Raw genomic sequence first — 14,755 nt, 5'->3', positions numbered from 1 at the left:
TAATAAAAAAATTATGATTTACATAATTAAGAATATTAGTAATTATTATTAATTTATAAATATAATAAAATATTTATTTTATTTTCTAAATATATTTTTTAATTAATTTTTTAATTACAAATTATAATTCTGTACATAAGGATAAAATTATAATTTAAAATAATTTACTCACAATCTAAGATAAAATAAATAAATAATTAGGATTTTGATTGACAATCCATACTTTCATTTAATTTAAGTAAACACCCTACTCACACTCCCACTTCACACTCCTAATCCAAAGATTCCCACTCCTCAAGATTCTCACTTCAATCCAAAAAATAAACGCAGCATAAACATATTTGTTGTCATGTGATAAAGGAAGTGATCAGAGAATTAAAATACCATGTCAAAGTCCAATTGAACAAAATGAATATGAAAACCAAATAACTCAAAGTCAAAGTACAATTGAACAAAATGAATATGAAAACCCAATAACTCAAAAGTAGTAGCTTAATTAAAAGCATCATATTAATTAACCTATATACGACCTATAAAAGAGCCAATGATCATCAGCTTTTAATCTCTCATAGGGATCATCATCATCATCAACTGAGTCCGGAATCTTGGCTAAAACTCTCTCCCTAATCTCGCGAATCTTCTCTTGTAATTTATCGCTAGCCATCTCTTCATCGGTCATGGTAGGAAGGCTCTCAGGCTTCACTTCTCCAAGAAGAATCTTTCTTCTAAAGTCAGGATTTCTTGAATTCCTAACACTGAACAAGATGGTTCTATACTGGGGTTTGTTTGACCCACTGATAGGACCCAACGTTTTAAACAGCGCTGATTCTACTGATGCAGCAACTCCAACTGGGTCACAAGCTCTTAATTGCTCCTTCATCATCTCTTCATTATTCTCTTCATAAACTTTAGACAATCCCTCTACAAGACGCTCACGAAATTGGTTACGTGTAGCATCAACATCAGAACACTTGAATTCTTCATTTTTAGAAACTGTAGCAGGAGGTTTCTTGGAACAAGTAAAAGCCGCATGCTCCTCTTCTTCAAGTTTTCTCTTCTTTTTGATATCCGATGGCAACTTGGATTTCATGGATTCAGCATATTCCCTGCTCCTCCTGTTTCTTGACAAACCCATGACCATTGAACGCAAAAGGGATCGACGCTTCATGCTCTGATTTCTAAGATTAATTTTAAAATCAACGTTTCTTGACAAACCCATGACAATTAAACTCAAAAGGGATCGACGCTTAATGCTCTGATTTCGTAGATTAATATTAAAATCAAAAGAGATCGATGAGAAAGGGAATTGAGTGAGATCAGATGAACGATCGAGGGGACTGAATGAACAAAAATCGCAGAGAGAAATTAGAGAACTGCTTATGAAAGAATTAACAGAAGAAGATTTCACAAACTCACTTGATATATATATTCACGGTTTCATTGCGACGAAGGGATTCCTATACTCAATAGGAAATCCTCGTGGGCGGTATTCCTATTCTCCTCATAAAACTCCTTTTCAAATTATTTTTATTTTATTCCAAAAAATATCTTTTTTATTTTAAAATATTTCATCTAGCTTTTATTGTTTTTTTAATTATTAAACCTCAACTAGTATTTTGTTTTTGTTTTTGTAATCTTGTTGTCGCCCCTACGCATAAATTAAGAAATTTTATAGATGACGAATTTTTTAATGTCAACCATTGATTTAAATTACACTTATTTTAAATTATAATTTAAAAAAAAATTTAAGTATAAAATATTTAATTAATTAAAAATAAGAAAAGAATAATATATTATTTGAAATTTGTATAGCTTATTTTAGTTTGATAGATTGAAGTGAGAGATTAAAAAAAAATTAATAATGAATGCAAGTAATTTATTGAAAAAAATTTAAGTGTGTAATTATTATTTTGTCTTTAAATTTAAATTTATCCGAAATGGAGTTGTATAAGAAAAATGGAACGGTGCGAATAGCTTCAGTTTTTCGATATCAGCATTGATGATGATGCAGTACTGGCGGCTGAGTGGTGATTCGCGGGACTTCTGATGATGTGGTGCAATCTTTGTTGTTGCTGGCTTGGTAATGACGCGTCATTTAAAAAGCAGGTGCCACAAGTAGGGCCCATACGCTTGCACACTACAGAATTGGATCCATCAATTCCCATCCTAAGAGAAAATCAACTCCGTATTTGTTGTAAACGTGATAAATCTATTTAACGGGTCCCCCTAGACTTAACCCCATTGGCCCCGCCAAATCCCCCGTCTCCACGTCCAAATCTATTGGAAAATGCTAGTAACTTGAGTCAAGCCCCGGATCAAATCTCGAAAGCAATACACAACATCGTTTCAATCCTTTTTTTTCCCTAACCAAGCCCGAAAACGACGTTGTTTTGACAAAATTGTTACAGCCGAAATTAGTTTTTCTGTATTCGTCTCACAACCCCTTTCTCCTTCTATTTCTCTGTTTCTCTTCCCCTTCGTTTCAGCTTCGTCAAGGCAAAATCAACAACATCCCTAAATTGCTCTCTTTCTCCTAACTGAAATCAACAGCTTCGTGCCATTTGTTCTTGACTGAAATATGTAATTTATTACCCGACTGAAATGTGATAACTTGTGTTATAACAACACATTTGAGCTTTGCGAAATGCAGTTATTTTGGGCATATTTTTAGTTGTGGAAATGATTGTATAAGTTTGCGAATTGGAGTTATTTTGGGCAGATTTTTGGTTCATTATTAACTGTTGTGGAAGTGATTGTATAGCTTTGCGAATTGCAGTTTTTGGGCATATTTTTGGTTCATTATTAACTGCTGTGGAAGTGATTGTATAGTTTTGCGAATTGGGGTTATTTTGGGGCTGTTGTGAGACAAATAGAAAACGAAGAGAAAGAGAGTTGGGACTGATATTGATTTTGTCTCAACCAAGATGAAACGAAGGGGAAATGGGTTGTGAGACAGACCGGGAAACCAATTTCGGCTGTAACAATTTTTCCAAAACGACGTTGTTTAGCTTAAATGAGAGGAAAAAAAAAAAGAGATTGAAATGGCGTCGTTTGTTTATTGATTTCGGGGTTAACCCGGGGTAAATAGCAGAATTCAAATCTTTTTAGCTCACTTTTACTTTTTGCCCTTGTATATTATAATTTAATAAAATATAATTTTTTTTTCGGTCTTAATGGTTCCTTATCGACTCTAATCATTTTTCTATGTCTACAAAAATTATTCTATATTTCAAGCGTTGAATCGATTATTTAATCTTCAACTCTCAAAATACCCATTGCATAGATATCTAATGTAAAGATTTATCATCAATTTTTGTATAGTGCATGCTTGGGTGATTTAGCCGGGAAAAGATTTGAAGATTGTATCCGTAAAAAATTAATAATAAAAATGAATTGGCAGGAAAAATAAAAAAAAATAGATGCTATAAACATGAGTCACTGACTCACTGGAAACTATTTGTTGTCTAATGAATTTGTCTTGTACTCTGACCACCAAGCCTTCAAGTACCTTTAGTCTCAAAAAAGGCTAACTGATATATGGGTCGAGTTTCTTCAGACCTTTACATTCGTACTTAGGCATTGCCCAGGTGAGGATAACAAAGTTGCTGATGCTCTTAGCCACGTGGCTAACCTTTTGCATACTTTTGAGCATCCCAGTATTAGGCTTTGATAGGACCAAATCTGTCTACTTCTCTTGTCCGGAGTTTGGGATAATTTATTAGGATATTTTATTCACAATGGATATTTTTAGAGGAGTTCACCTATGCATTCCCCATGCCTCATTTCAAGACTTGCTTGTTTGGGAAATGCATGCCGGAGGATCTACTGGTCACTTAGGTAGAGATAAGACAATAGATTTAGTTGAAGATAGATTCTATTGGCCTTCATTAAGAAAAGATGTCGCCAAGATTGTGTCTCAGTGTAGAACTCGTCAACTAGCTAAAGCTAAGAAACGTAGTTGAGGGTTGTACACCCCACTTCCTGTACCTTACACTCCTTGGCGTGGCTTAAGCATGGATTTTGTCTTAGGATTGCCAAAAACTGCTCGTAGTCATGATTCTGGTTTTTTTGTGGTAGATCAATATTCTTAGATGGCCTGGCCCATTTTATTCATTGTGCTAGGACTGCTGATGCTTCGCATGTTGGGAAGTTATTCTCTAAGGAGATTGTTAAATTGCATGGTCTGCTTGTTACCATAGTGTCTGATAGGGATGTTAAATTTGTTAGCTATTTTTGGAAAACACTTTGGAACATCGTAAAATTTTCATATGCTTTTCACCTACAAACTGATGGTCAAACTGGGGTTGTTAACCATAGTTTGGGATACTTTTACGTTCTTTAGTAGGTGGTAACTGGTAAGCCTGGTAATTGGGATCTTGTTCTTCCTATGCCTGAATTTGCATATAATAATGCTGTCCACAGGATCACTGGAAAAAGCCCTTTTATGACTGTTCATGGCATGCCACCATGTCAGCCTGTTGACCTTGTCTCTATACCACATGATTCTCGCCCTTCTGAATTTGCTTCTGATTTTGCTACACACATGCGAGAATTACATACTGAAGTTAGACAAAATATTGCCCTTTGTAATGAAAATTATAAACTGGCATATGTCCTGAACATTTTACCAAACACTTCTCAAAGAAATTACATGCACGAACCACTGGACCTTTTGGCATTCTTAAAAAGCTTGGAAGTAATGCTTACTTATTAGACTTGCCTCCGCACTTGACTATTAGCCCAGCATTGATGCAGCAGACTCGTTTCCTTACCAGGCCACTTTCGAGCCTCCAGTTCTTTTTTTTTTTTTTTTCCCTGACCTGTGTACAGATTCATCATCTGCTCCGGCACCTCATTTACCTCCATTTTTACCTGGATCTTCTGATGATATAGCAGATATCTTAATGATCAATTTGTGACTTCACCTAATGGAAGTTATTGCCGATTCTTGGTCCGATGGAAGAATCGCCTTGACATAGATGATGCAGGGCTTACTAAGGACAAGCTTTACCGTCTTGATCCCATGTTACTGGACTCTAATTTGCAGCGCTATTCCTCGGAGTCGAGTTCTTTCCAACAGGGGGGATTGATGTAGGACATCCTAAAGATATACCTGTGTATTCAAAACGTAGGCGGGGAACTTAGTATTTAGTTAGATTTCTTTGCTGGTCATATTAGAATCTATTGGAACAGTATTATTGTAATAATATATCATTATGAGATATTTTTATTACTATAAATATCACTTATGGTTTAATAGTATAATAATCCATTTCCTTTTAGGTTAAGGATTTTTGTAATAACATTACTTTTGATTTTATATCTTTTCCCTATAAAGAGGGCACAGGGCTTATTCTAATGGATGATATGAATGAATTAATATTGGGAAACTTTCGTTCTTATGAATTTTCTCGCTTTCCTCTGATTTATTCTCTTCTACTTTCAGCTATGTTCATCCCATTTCTTTATAAAGTTATTTTATTTCTGATATGTTGATAAATCTAACATTATCTACAGCCTTTTGTTTTGCAATTCTTTTCATGACCTTCTTGTATATGCACTGATTTCGGTATGTTTCTGATTTCAGGTATCAAAGATGCTTTCAACCAAGATGAAAGCTCAACTGCAGTGCAGAGAGCAGCTGTTTAAGATGAGGATATCTGGGATATGGTCTATCTGCTGACCAAATCAGACTATGATATTATGTCCGAGGTTCAGACTATTGGACGTGACCTTTTACTATCAGTGGAAGAAGAGGCGTACCAGCCCTCGGAACCTGCGGCATTTGATCACTGGACCACCTCCAAAGAGAAAGAGCTTCTTTAGAAGGATTGTTTTGTGTGGTAGTTTCATTTTTACTTGGGATCGTTTTGGCTGTACTACCTAATATCACATTTCCATCTTGTCATTCACTTACTGTTTCTCATATTAATGACTTCCTCCTCAAGTTCTTTTTTCTGTTTAATCTTGAATATAGTTCAACTATCTTGCTTTTGCTCCTTGTTTAGTAATCTCTACACTATACCCTGCAAAAATAAAGATATTATGCAAATGATACATTTCACCAGTTAAATAGAGACATTATAACAAAAACCAATGCGTTGTACAAATATAATCCTTTTTCTCATTTTCAAGTGTGACAAGATGGTTTTGGACATAGAGTGGATGAATTTTTTCTACGGTATATTTCCAACAGCGTTTCAAGAAAAGTGCTAAGCTAGTTTTCGGAAGCATATTTATGCTTTGACACAACATATTTCTGAAAGCGACGTATTTGTGCTTTAATACAAAAATTTCTGAAAGAAATAGGATCAAAACACAATAGAAATCAACCACTAGAAGTCTCGACCATAAGTCACCAGAGGATGGTAATGCTTTGAGGCATGCAATTCACACAGAAAGATAAGTCGATGCATTTATGGATAGGATTACATCACTAAAGTTCACTGAATTTTTTTTTAGAAGAAAATGTTGAGGTATCAAAATAACTAGAACACTTACCAAGCTGCAATGCAATGGGGTATAAATTCCATAACGCATACATATGTTGAGAGAAATAGTGAATCGAAATAGAGCAACATACCATTAGGGTGTTGTGTGTGTGAGATTTTTAGATCATATTGAGTAATGAATTGTAACTGTTTTTATTCAAAGCATCAATCTACAGATCAGCTGGTATTTATATCTCAGTAGCTTTGAGTCCAGCTCACTTATTTCATTATACAAAAATGACAAACACAAGTAAGACATGTAAACAAAAGATTCAATCACAACCGTTAATTCATAACTAATTTTCTACATCACATAACAGCTGTGGAATCTCTGTATAGCTGTTCTGCCACCTGGAATATTCTTCCACTGCACGTGTGGACTGCATCACTTCATTTGTGTGAACACCTTCCTTGGTTAACAAGTAAATTCCAGCTGGTATTCCCACGTGAGTTGATCCAGGTTTAGCTTCATTCTCCAACTTAACATCCCTTCTCAAACTTAAGTCTCTAGAAGAGACTTTAAGTTTGTTTCGGAAGAAGCTGAACTTGGAGTAAATGAGTGGCTTGGTCAGTACATCTGTTGTTTGATCACTACTGGATACAAAAGTAATTTCAATTTCTTTCTTTTCAACCTTATCTCTGACAAAATGAATGTCTATCTCAATGTGCTTAGTTTTAGAGTGAAGAACTGGGTTTGTAGCAATTGCAGCTGCACTTGTACTGTCAGTTAACAGCAGAGGAGTGCAGTTTGGTCTTACACCCAACTCTTTGAGTAGAGAACATATCCATGTTATTTCTGCACTAGCTAATGCCATAGCTCTGTATTCTGATTCAGCTGAGGATTTTGATACTACAGTTTGCTTCTTTGAACTCCAGCTAATCAAATTGTCACCCAAGTATATACAATAACCACTAGTAGATTTTCTGTCATCAGGATCACTTCCCCAATTAGCATCTGAGTAAGCTATTAGATCAAGGCAATCAAACTTCTTGAAAATCAGACCATAGTTGATTGTTTCCTTTAGATATTTGAGTACCTTTTTACAAGTTGTCCAATGTGGCTGCAGAGGATTAGCCATAAACTGACTTAACTTATTCACTGCATATGCAATCTTAAGTCTGGTTAACACAAAATATTGCAACCCTCCAATAGCTCTTCTGTACTGGGTTGAGTCAGCACATTTTTCTCCCACATATTTGCTCAACTTTTCAGTAGTTGCTAATGGTGTATCTAAACCATTACAGTTCTTCAAATCAAATTTGATGAGCAGTTCCTTTAAGTATTTGGTCTGAGACAATACCAGTGTTTCTTCATTTCTTGTAACTTCAATGCTAAGGAAGAAGTTAAGTTGTGCCAAATCTTTAAGAGCAAAATTATTTCCTATATTGCAAATAAGTTGCTCTATTTCACCATGATTACTTCCAGTGACTATAATATCATCAACATAAACTAACAAAATGATTAGACCATTTTCATTTTGTTTGAAAAACAGAGATGTATCTGATTTTGCTCAACAGAACTGCCATGATTCAAGAACTGATCTTAATTTATCAAACCAGACTCTTGGTGCATGCTTCAAACCATAGAGTGCTTTCTTCAATTTACAAACATACCTTGGGTGGTTTGCATCCACAAATCCTTCAGGCTAAGGCATATAAACTGTTTCTGTTAACTTTCCATTCAGAAATGCATTGTTAATATCAACATGTCTCAGCTTCCAGTTATTCATCCCAGCCATGCTTAGAACAATTCTAATAGTAGCTGCTTTTACTACAGGGCTGAAAGTCTCCTGATAATCTACTCCTTCAGTTTATAAGAAACCCTTTGCCACTAACTTGGCTTTATATCTATTTAATGTTCCATCTGAGTTTTGTTTAACTCGAAAGATCCACTTATTTCCCACAAGTTTCGTATTTTGCTCTGGTGGAACCAAACACCAGGTTTGATTCTTAATTAGAGCATCAAATTCATCTTGCATAGCTAGCTTCCAATTTCTATCACTCAATGCTTCAGCAACACTTGATGGTGTTTCTAGAGACAAGGCTTTTTCAGTATTAAAAGCTTTAGGCTTAAAAATTTCAGCTTTGGCTTTAGTTATCATGGGGTGTGAAGAATTGAGTTTAGGAGTGGTTTGAGATGTTTCAGAGTTTTGATTCTGAACTGGTGTGTTTTCAGGTGCAATAGAATGTCTGAAGTATTTTGAGTTTCTGAGTGTATGTTTGAAACATTGTAAGGCACTTGGTTAGTTTGATTTTGACTGTTGTCAGAGTTTTGATAATCAGAGGGAGCAAAATCTAGAATTGGATGCTCAAAAAAGTTTGAACTAGCTGTTATTGCCTCATGACTATGATTTTCAGAAGGAAAGGATATTATGATGAATTTACTGAAGGAGTTTACAGACTCAGGTAATTGATTTTGTTTTGAACTCATGAATTTTGAATCTGTTTTGAAATGAAATGAACTTTTATTGAAGTTAACATGTGCTGCTATGTATATCCTTCCATTTGAGTTTAGACACATGTAACCTTTGTGAAAGTAACTGAAATCTAGATTGACACATGTAGAGGTATGCAAATCGAATTTGTGTCTGTTGTAAGGTCTTAAGAAAGGATAGCACTCACAATTAAATATTTTGATAAGAGAATAATCTGGTTTCTTTTAGTAGAGAGACTCAAAAGGTGTTTTTTCATTTAAAGTAGGTGTGCTAGTTCTGTTTATAAGATAAGTGGCATTAGAAAAGGCTTCCCACCAAAATTTCAAAGGTAATCCAGATTGAGCAAGAAGTGTCAATCCAGCTTTTATAAGGTGTCTGTGTTTTCTTTCAACTTTCCCATTTTGGTGGTGGGTATCTGGGCAGGAATATCTCAAAGAAATCCCTTCATGCTTTAGATATGGTTCAAATGCTTTATATTCTCCTCCCAAGTCACATTGTAAAGCTTTAATCTTCAGTTCAAGGCTTTTCTCAATTTGGTTTTTGAAAGAAATGAAGGTTGTGAGTGCCTGAGATTTTTGTGTCAATCCATAAATCCATGTATAACTGGTTTTGTCATCATAAAGGCTATATAGTATCTAAAACCTTGATTTGATTCAGTGGGAGCAGGACCCCAAAGATCACTATGAATAATTTCAAGAGCTTTTGAGGTCTTTGTTTCACTGTATTTGAAACATAGTATGTGTTGTTTTCCAAACTAAAGCTTTGCAGAAAGATAAACCAAATGTTTTATTTCCAAAAGAAATATTACAAGCTGACAAGGTTTTCACAAGAGCATTGATATTAGGATGACCTAATCTCATATTCCATAGATCAAGCACATTATTGCTTGTACAAGTTTCATTACAACTAACAGACAACATGGACTCAGGTCCAAGGTATTTTGTTTACTGTAAGTAAACTAGGAGTAACAGCAGAAGATAACATAATGGACTTGAATTGACTGGAATCATGAGGCAAACTTAGTAGCTTGTACAATCCATCATTAGCTATTCCTTTCAAAAGAACACTCCCCCGTCTCTTGTCCTTAACAACACAAGGAGTTTTATTGAATTCAATGGAAACATCATTATCATGTAATAGTTTCGAAATACTGATCAAATTTTTGGTTATTTCTGGAACATAAAGTATATGATTAAGTTTGATATGAGATAATGTGTGTGAATCAAGTGTGCTTAGTAGTGAGTAACCAACTGAAACTATTTTGAGTTTAGCTCCATTACCTACTGCCAGCTGATCACTTCCTTTGCATTCAGAACTGATGTTGAGATTGTTGAAGTCATTTAAAATGTGATTTGTTGCACCAATGTCAAGATACCAACCTCCATCTTCGTGTCCTCCATTCTTAGTTATGTAAGCACTCCTCCTATGAGGCACTTGATTTGGCACATAGTTCTTCTTGAACTTGTACCAGCAGTGAGCAGCAGTATGATTTTTCCTAAAACAGATCTGGCATGGTCCTTTAGGTTCTTCTTCATCAGTAGGATTTTTGCCTTTGAATTTTTCTGATGGATTTATGACCTGATTGAAATTGTTTCCACCAGGTTGTTTTCCATTTGAGCTTCCAGCTGGTCTTCCATCATAATTGTTATTATTTCCACCAAAATTGAAGTTTGACTGCCAGTTCCTCCTTTGATTTCCTCTGTGATAAGCTAAATTAGCTTGATAATCCATGTGACTGACAGAGTGTTGATATTCAATTCTGTTTTCATGACTCAGCAGCATTCCATACACATTAGAGAGAATTGTGCCTTCAGGTTGTGCATTGATTGTGGTAACAATTGAATCATATTCATATCCAAGGCTAGCAAGCAAGCATAACACAAAATCTTCATCACTCATATTACTTCCAGCAGATCTCAGTGCATCAATAGTGGTTTTCATCTTAGTGTAGTACTCATGAACAATAGTTGATCCTTTCCTGGTAGTCTGAATTTGAGTCCTCAGATGCAAAACTCTAGCTCTAGATCTGGCTCCAAATTGAGTTGCAAGAATTTGCCACACATCCAGAGAAGATCTAGCTCCAACTATAGCACTAAGAACTTCTTCACTTAAGGTTGAAAGCAACTAGCTCATCAGCTGCTGATCATTTCTCCTCCAGATCTGGAACTGTGGATTTGGAGTTGTGATAACTATTTGATCGTTGTCAATATTAACCGTAACTCAATTAGGTGGGCTCTTTGAGTTATCAATCAAACTTCCAGATCGTTTGCATTGATTGTTGCTATCACTTGAGATCGCCATAGTAGATAGTTGTTATTAGTAAGCTTGATAGGCATGTTGAAGATAAGTGAGCTGAGAACAGAGGTGCTGACATTTGAGATTTGGTTTGTGTTTACAGTTGAGCTTGAAGCTGCATTGCTGTTTGTTTGATTTTCATTACTTGCCATTGTTGCTTTTCAGAGCTCTAATACCATGTGAGATTTTTAGATCATATTGAGTAATGAATTGTAACTGTTTTTATTCCAAGCATCAATTTACAGATCAGCTGATATTTAAATCTCAGTAGCTTTGAGTCCAGCTCACTTATTTCGTTATACAAAAAAGACAAACACAAGTAAGGCATGTAAACAAAAGATTCAATCACAACTGTTAATTCATAACTAATTTTCTACATCACATAACAGCTGTGGAATCTCTGTATAGTTGTTCTGCCACTTGGAATATTCTTCCTCTGCACGTGTGGATTGCATCACTTCACTTGTGTGAACACCTTCCTTGGTTAACAAGTAAATTCCAGCTGGTATTCCCACGTGAGTTGATCCAGGTTCAGCTTCATTCTCCAACTTAACAGTGTGTCGCGAGCAAAGTATCTTCCGGAGGCCATAACTTAGGCTATAAGTGTCCATTTTTTGTGTAAAATATATTGTTTCGAAGTTTGGGATGAGATAAACAAAACTCATAACTACCTTAGTTGTTCTGCCCTGTGGTCAAGTCGAAAGTTCTCTTCTTTCCTTTTTTTTTTTTAGTTTTAAGTTTTTTTTCTTATTTTTCCTAACTCTTCTAGGATTTTTATCTTTTTTTTTTCTAGGACTCGGATATGAGTGCCGTTTGTTTTCCTTTTCTTATTTTGATTAGGAGAATTTAATTATCCTACTAAATTTTAGATTTGCCAATTTTGGTAAATTTTTCATATTTAGACTTGTTATAAAAGGGCTCAAAACCCTAATTTTTATTCATTCATATTTTTAATAAAATTTATCATTATTAAAAAACCTAATTTCTTCTATTAATAAACTCAATAACGCTCCTGTTTCGTCAACATGTGTCAGGAGTTTCACCATAGGTGGTGTTAACTATTCAAACGAAAATTTGTGTTGAGGCAACTACTAAATTGCATTATATGTAACTTACAGTAGACTCAAAAGTAGTTTTCCATAAACATATTTGTTTGACAAGTAACAAATGAGTCATAAAAAAAAATTAATTTTATGTTAATGCAACTTACATGATATAACCTAGTAAGTTGCATTACATAAATGCATCGTGTATTTAGGCACGGAATTTTTTTCTGGGTAATCGATGTTTGTTGATGCTGGATATACATTGTCCGTGCACCATAAATGCAACACTGAAGATATTAATAAGTTTTAGGTACGTAAATTTCACTCCAACCCATGTAAATTGATAATTTTTAAATAAGCTGAAAATTGCAAAAAGAAGTTGGAGAATACTCATTCTTTAGTTTTTTTTTTTTGGTCATTTATTTGAATGGCGACCACAGTGATGAACTTGTAAATTTACTTCTGATGACATCTAATTTCACTTAAAAATGATAAAAATATGTGTCAAAAAGAAATTTTTATGATTCTTATATTAGAGAGAAAATTGCTCTAACTTTAGGGAGAAATTACAAGACTCAAATTTATGTGACAAGAACGATAGGAATCAAATGACATTAATGAAAATAAAATAATCATTCAAATGATTGATTGTCTCCATCTTCAATTATTGATTATAAAAGATTGTTTGTTAATGGACATAAAGATTGACTAACTCAACCTTTTGCTAATTAATTATTTTTTACAAATTATGTTAATTGTATCATTTATATTTTTTCCATATTTCAAATAGTCATATAAATTAAACCTTTGTACTATGAATTAATAAGAATTAAATTTATCTTCTTTATGTTATTTCTAAAAAGTTTTCAATCAGAATACTAAATGTATATGCAACTTGATGAGATTCTTTGATTAACTCCCGATTAAAAAAAAAAAGGCCAAACTAAATACTACATCAACTGGGGTTGGAATTTGGTTCGAGAAAGAATTCTTTTTCATCTTAATTTGACATTTATGTTTACGACCAGGGCTTAATGGGACAAGCCAAATCATTACTCTTATTAGGTTCTGCCTCTGCTACTCTTATGAGTAGAACGTAATTTTTCTATTCTTAAATGAAATGTCAAGAGTATTAAAAGAAAAAACAAATTACACTTTACATGAACAACGGAGAGTCCCCATAAAAAATAGCAAGAAGGCCGATTTCTATCTCCAAATCACATACAGTAACTCATTAATCCTAATGGTAAACAGAAATCACATTTTGAAAATCTCCAGACCAGAATGTACAGGCTTCGTTAATCGGCTTTGAGGTTTCCTAATGTGTATGTATGTGAATCCTTTCATCACAAGGAAACAGTACATCAAGTGAGTTTCCTAGTGACTAATGAGTATATGAATCCTTTCATCACAAGGAAATTGTGCGTATATATAGAGTGAGTTTGGTTCTTCTTCTATTAATTCTTTCATAATCGGCTTTCTAGAATCTCTATGCGATTTTGTTCAGCCAGTCCCCTCGAAGAAATTGATTGTCCGCCTGCTTCTAACCCATTCCATTCCGTTTCTTCATTCCTTCAATCCCCCACCAACAACATATTAATCCGGGAAATCAAAGCGTTAGGTGTCGATCCCTTTTGAATTTAATTTTTATGGGTTTGTTAAGAAACCAAATGAACAAAAAAAATTGCAGTGGATATGATGAATCCACGAATGCCAAGGTGCCGTCCGGGATTAAAAAGAAGAGAAAATTTGAAGAAGAGGAGCACGCGGCTTTTGCTTCCAAGAAACCACGGAGAAAAAGAAAACTTGCTAAACTTTCTAAAGATAAAGGGCAAAAGACGATGGTATCGTCCTCCAAGTGTCCTGATGCAGACGTTAAACGTAAAAAAGTACGTGAGAATCTTGTAGAGGCGTTGTCTAAAGTTTATGGAGAGAACAATGACGAGACGATGAAGGAGCAACTAAGAGCTTGTGACCCCGTTGGAGTTGCTGCATCAGTCGAATCAGTGTTGTTCGAGGCGCTGGGTCCTATCACTGGGCCAAACAAACCCAAGTACATATCCATCTTGTTCTGTGTTAATCATTCAGAAAACCCTGACTTCCGAAGAAAGATTCTTCTTGGAGAAGTGAAGCCTGAGAGAATTCTTACTATGACCGATGAAGAGATGGGTAGCCACAAATTTCAAGAGAAGATTCGCCGGATCAGGGAGAGGTTCGCCGGATGAGGGAGAGAGCTTTAGCCAAGATTCTGGACTCAGTTGATGATGATGATGATGGTCTTTACGAGAAATTAAAAGCTCAGGCTCACCTAAATTTTTAATAGGCTAATATGGTGTTTTAATTTAAGCTAGCATTTGCATTAAGTTGGGTTTTCATATTCGATTTATTCATTTGTACTTTGAAATGATATTTTAGTTCTTTGATTACTTCCTTTGTCATATATATTACATATAGTCTCACCTCATGATGCAAAAACGAATTACAGTGA

At 34.8% G+C, this 14,755-nt stretch overlaps 2 protein-coding genes across 2 annotated transcripts; one reads left to right on the top strand and one right to left on the bottom strand.

The window, feature by feature from the left end:
* Nucleotides 1-514: 514 nt before the first annotated feature.
* Nucleotides 515-1,141, bottom strand: LOC18040620 (transcription elongation factor TFIIS). Its single transcript, XM_006432874.2, has one exon. The coding sequence runs from the start codon at nt 1,139-1,141 to the stop codon at nt 515-517; it is 627 nt and encodes a 208-aa protein (XP_006432937.2).
* A 12,796-nt stretch (nt 1,142-13,937) lies between these two features.
* Nucleotides 13,938-14,492, top strand: LOC18040381 (transcription elongation factor TFIIS). Its single transcript, XM_006432873.1, has one exon. It carries the CDS (start codon nt 13,938-13,940, stop codon nt 14,490-14,492), a length of 555 nt encoding a protein of 184 aa, XP_006432936.1.
* The last annotated feature ends 263 nt before the right edge of the window (nt 14,493-14,755 follow it).

Source organism: Citrus clementina, unplaced genomic scaffold (genome assembly GCF_000493195.1).
Source record: "Citrus clementina cultivar Clemenules unplaced genomic scaffold, Citrus_clementina_v1.0 scaffold_5, whole genome shotgun sequence".
NCBI lineage: Eukaryota > Viridiplantae > Streptophyta > Magnoliopsida > Sapindales > Rutaceae > Citrus > Citrus x clementina.
Note: the sequence above shows the minus strand (reverse complement) of the source record. Positions and strands in the feature narration are given on the sequence as shown.

What these genes read in the sequence shown, in the direction of transcription:
- LOC18040620 (XM_006432874.2), bottom strand. Translation starts at nt 1,141, where the DNA reads ATGGTCATGGGTTTGTCAAGAAACAGGAGGAGCAGGGAATATGCTGAA.
- LOC18040381 (XM_006432873.1), top strand. Translation starts at nt 13,938, where the DNA reads ATGAACAAAAAAAATTGCAGTGGATATGATGAATCCACGAATGCCAAG.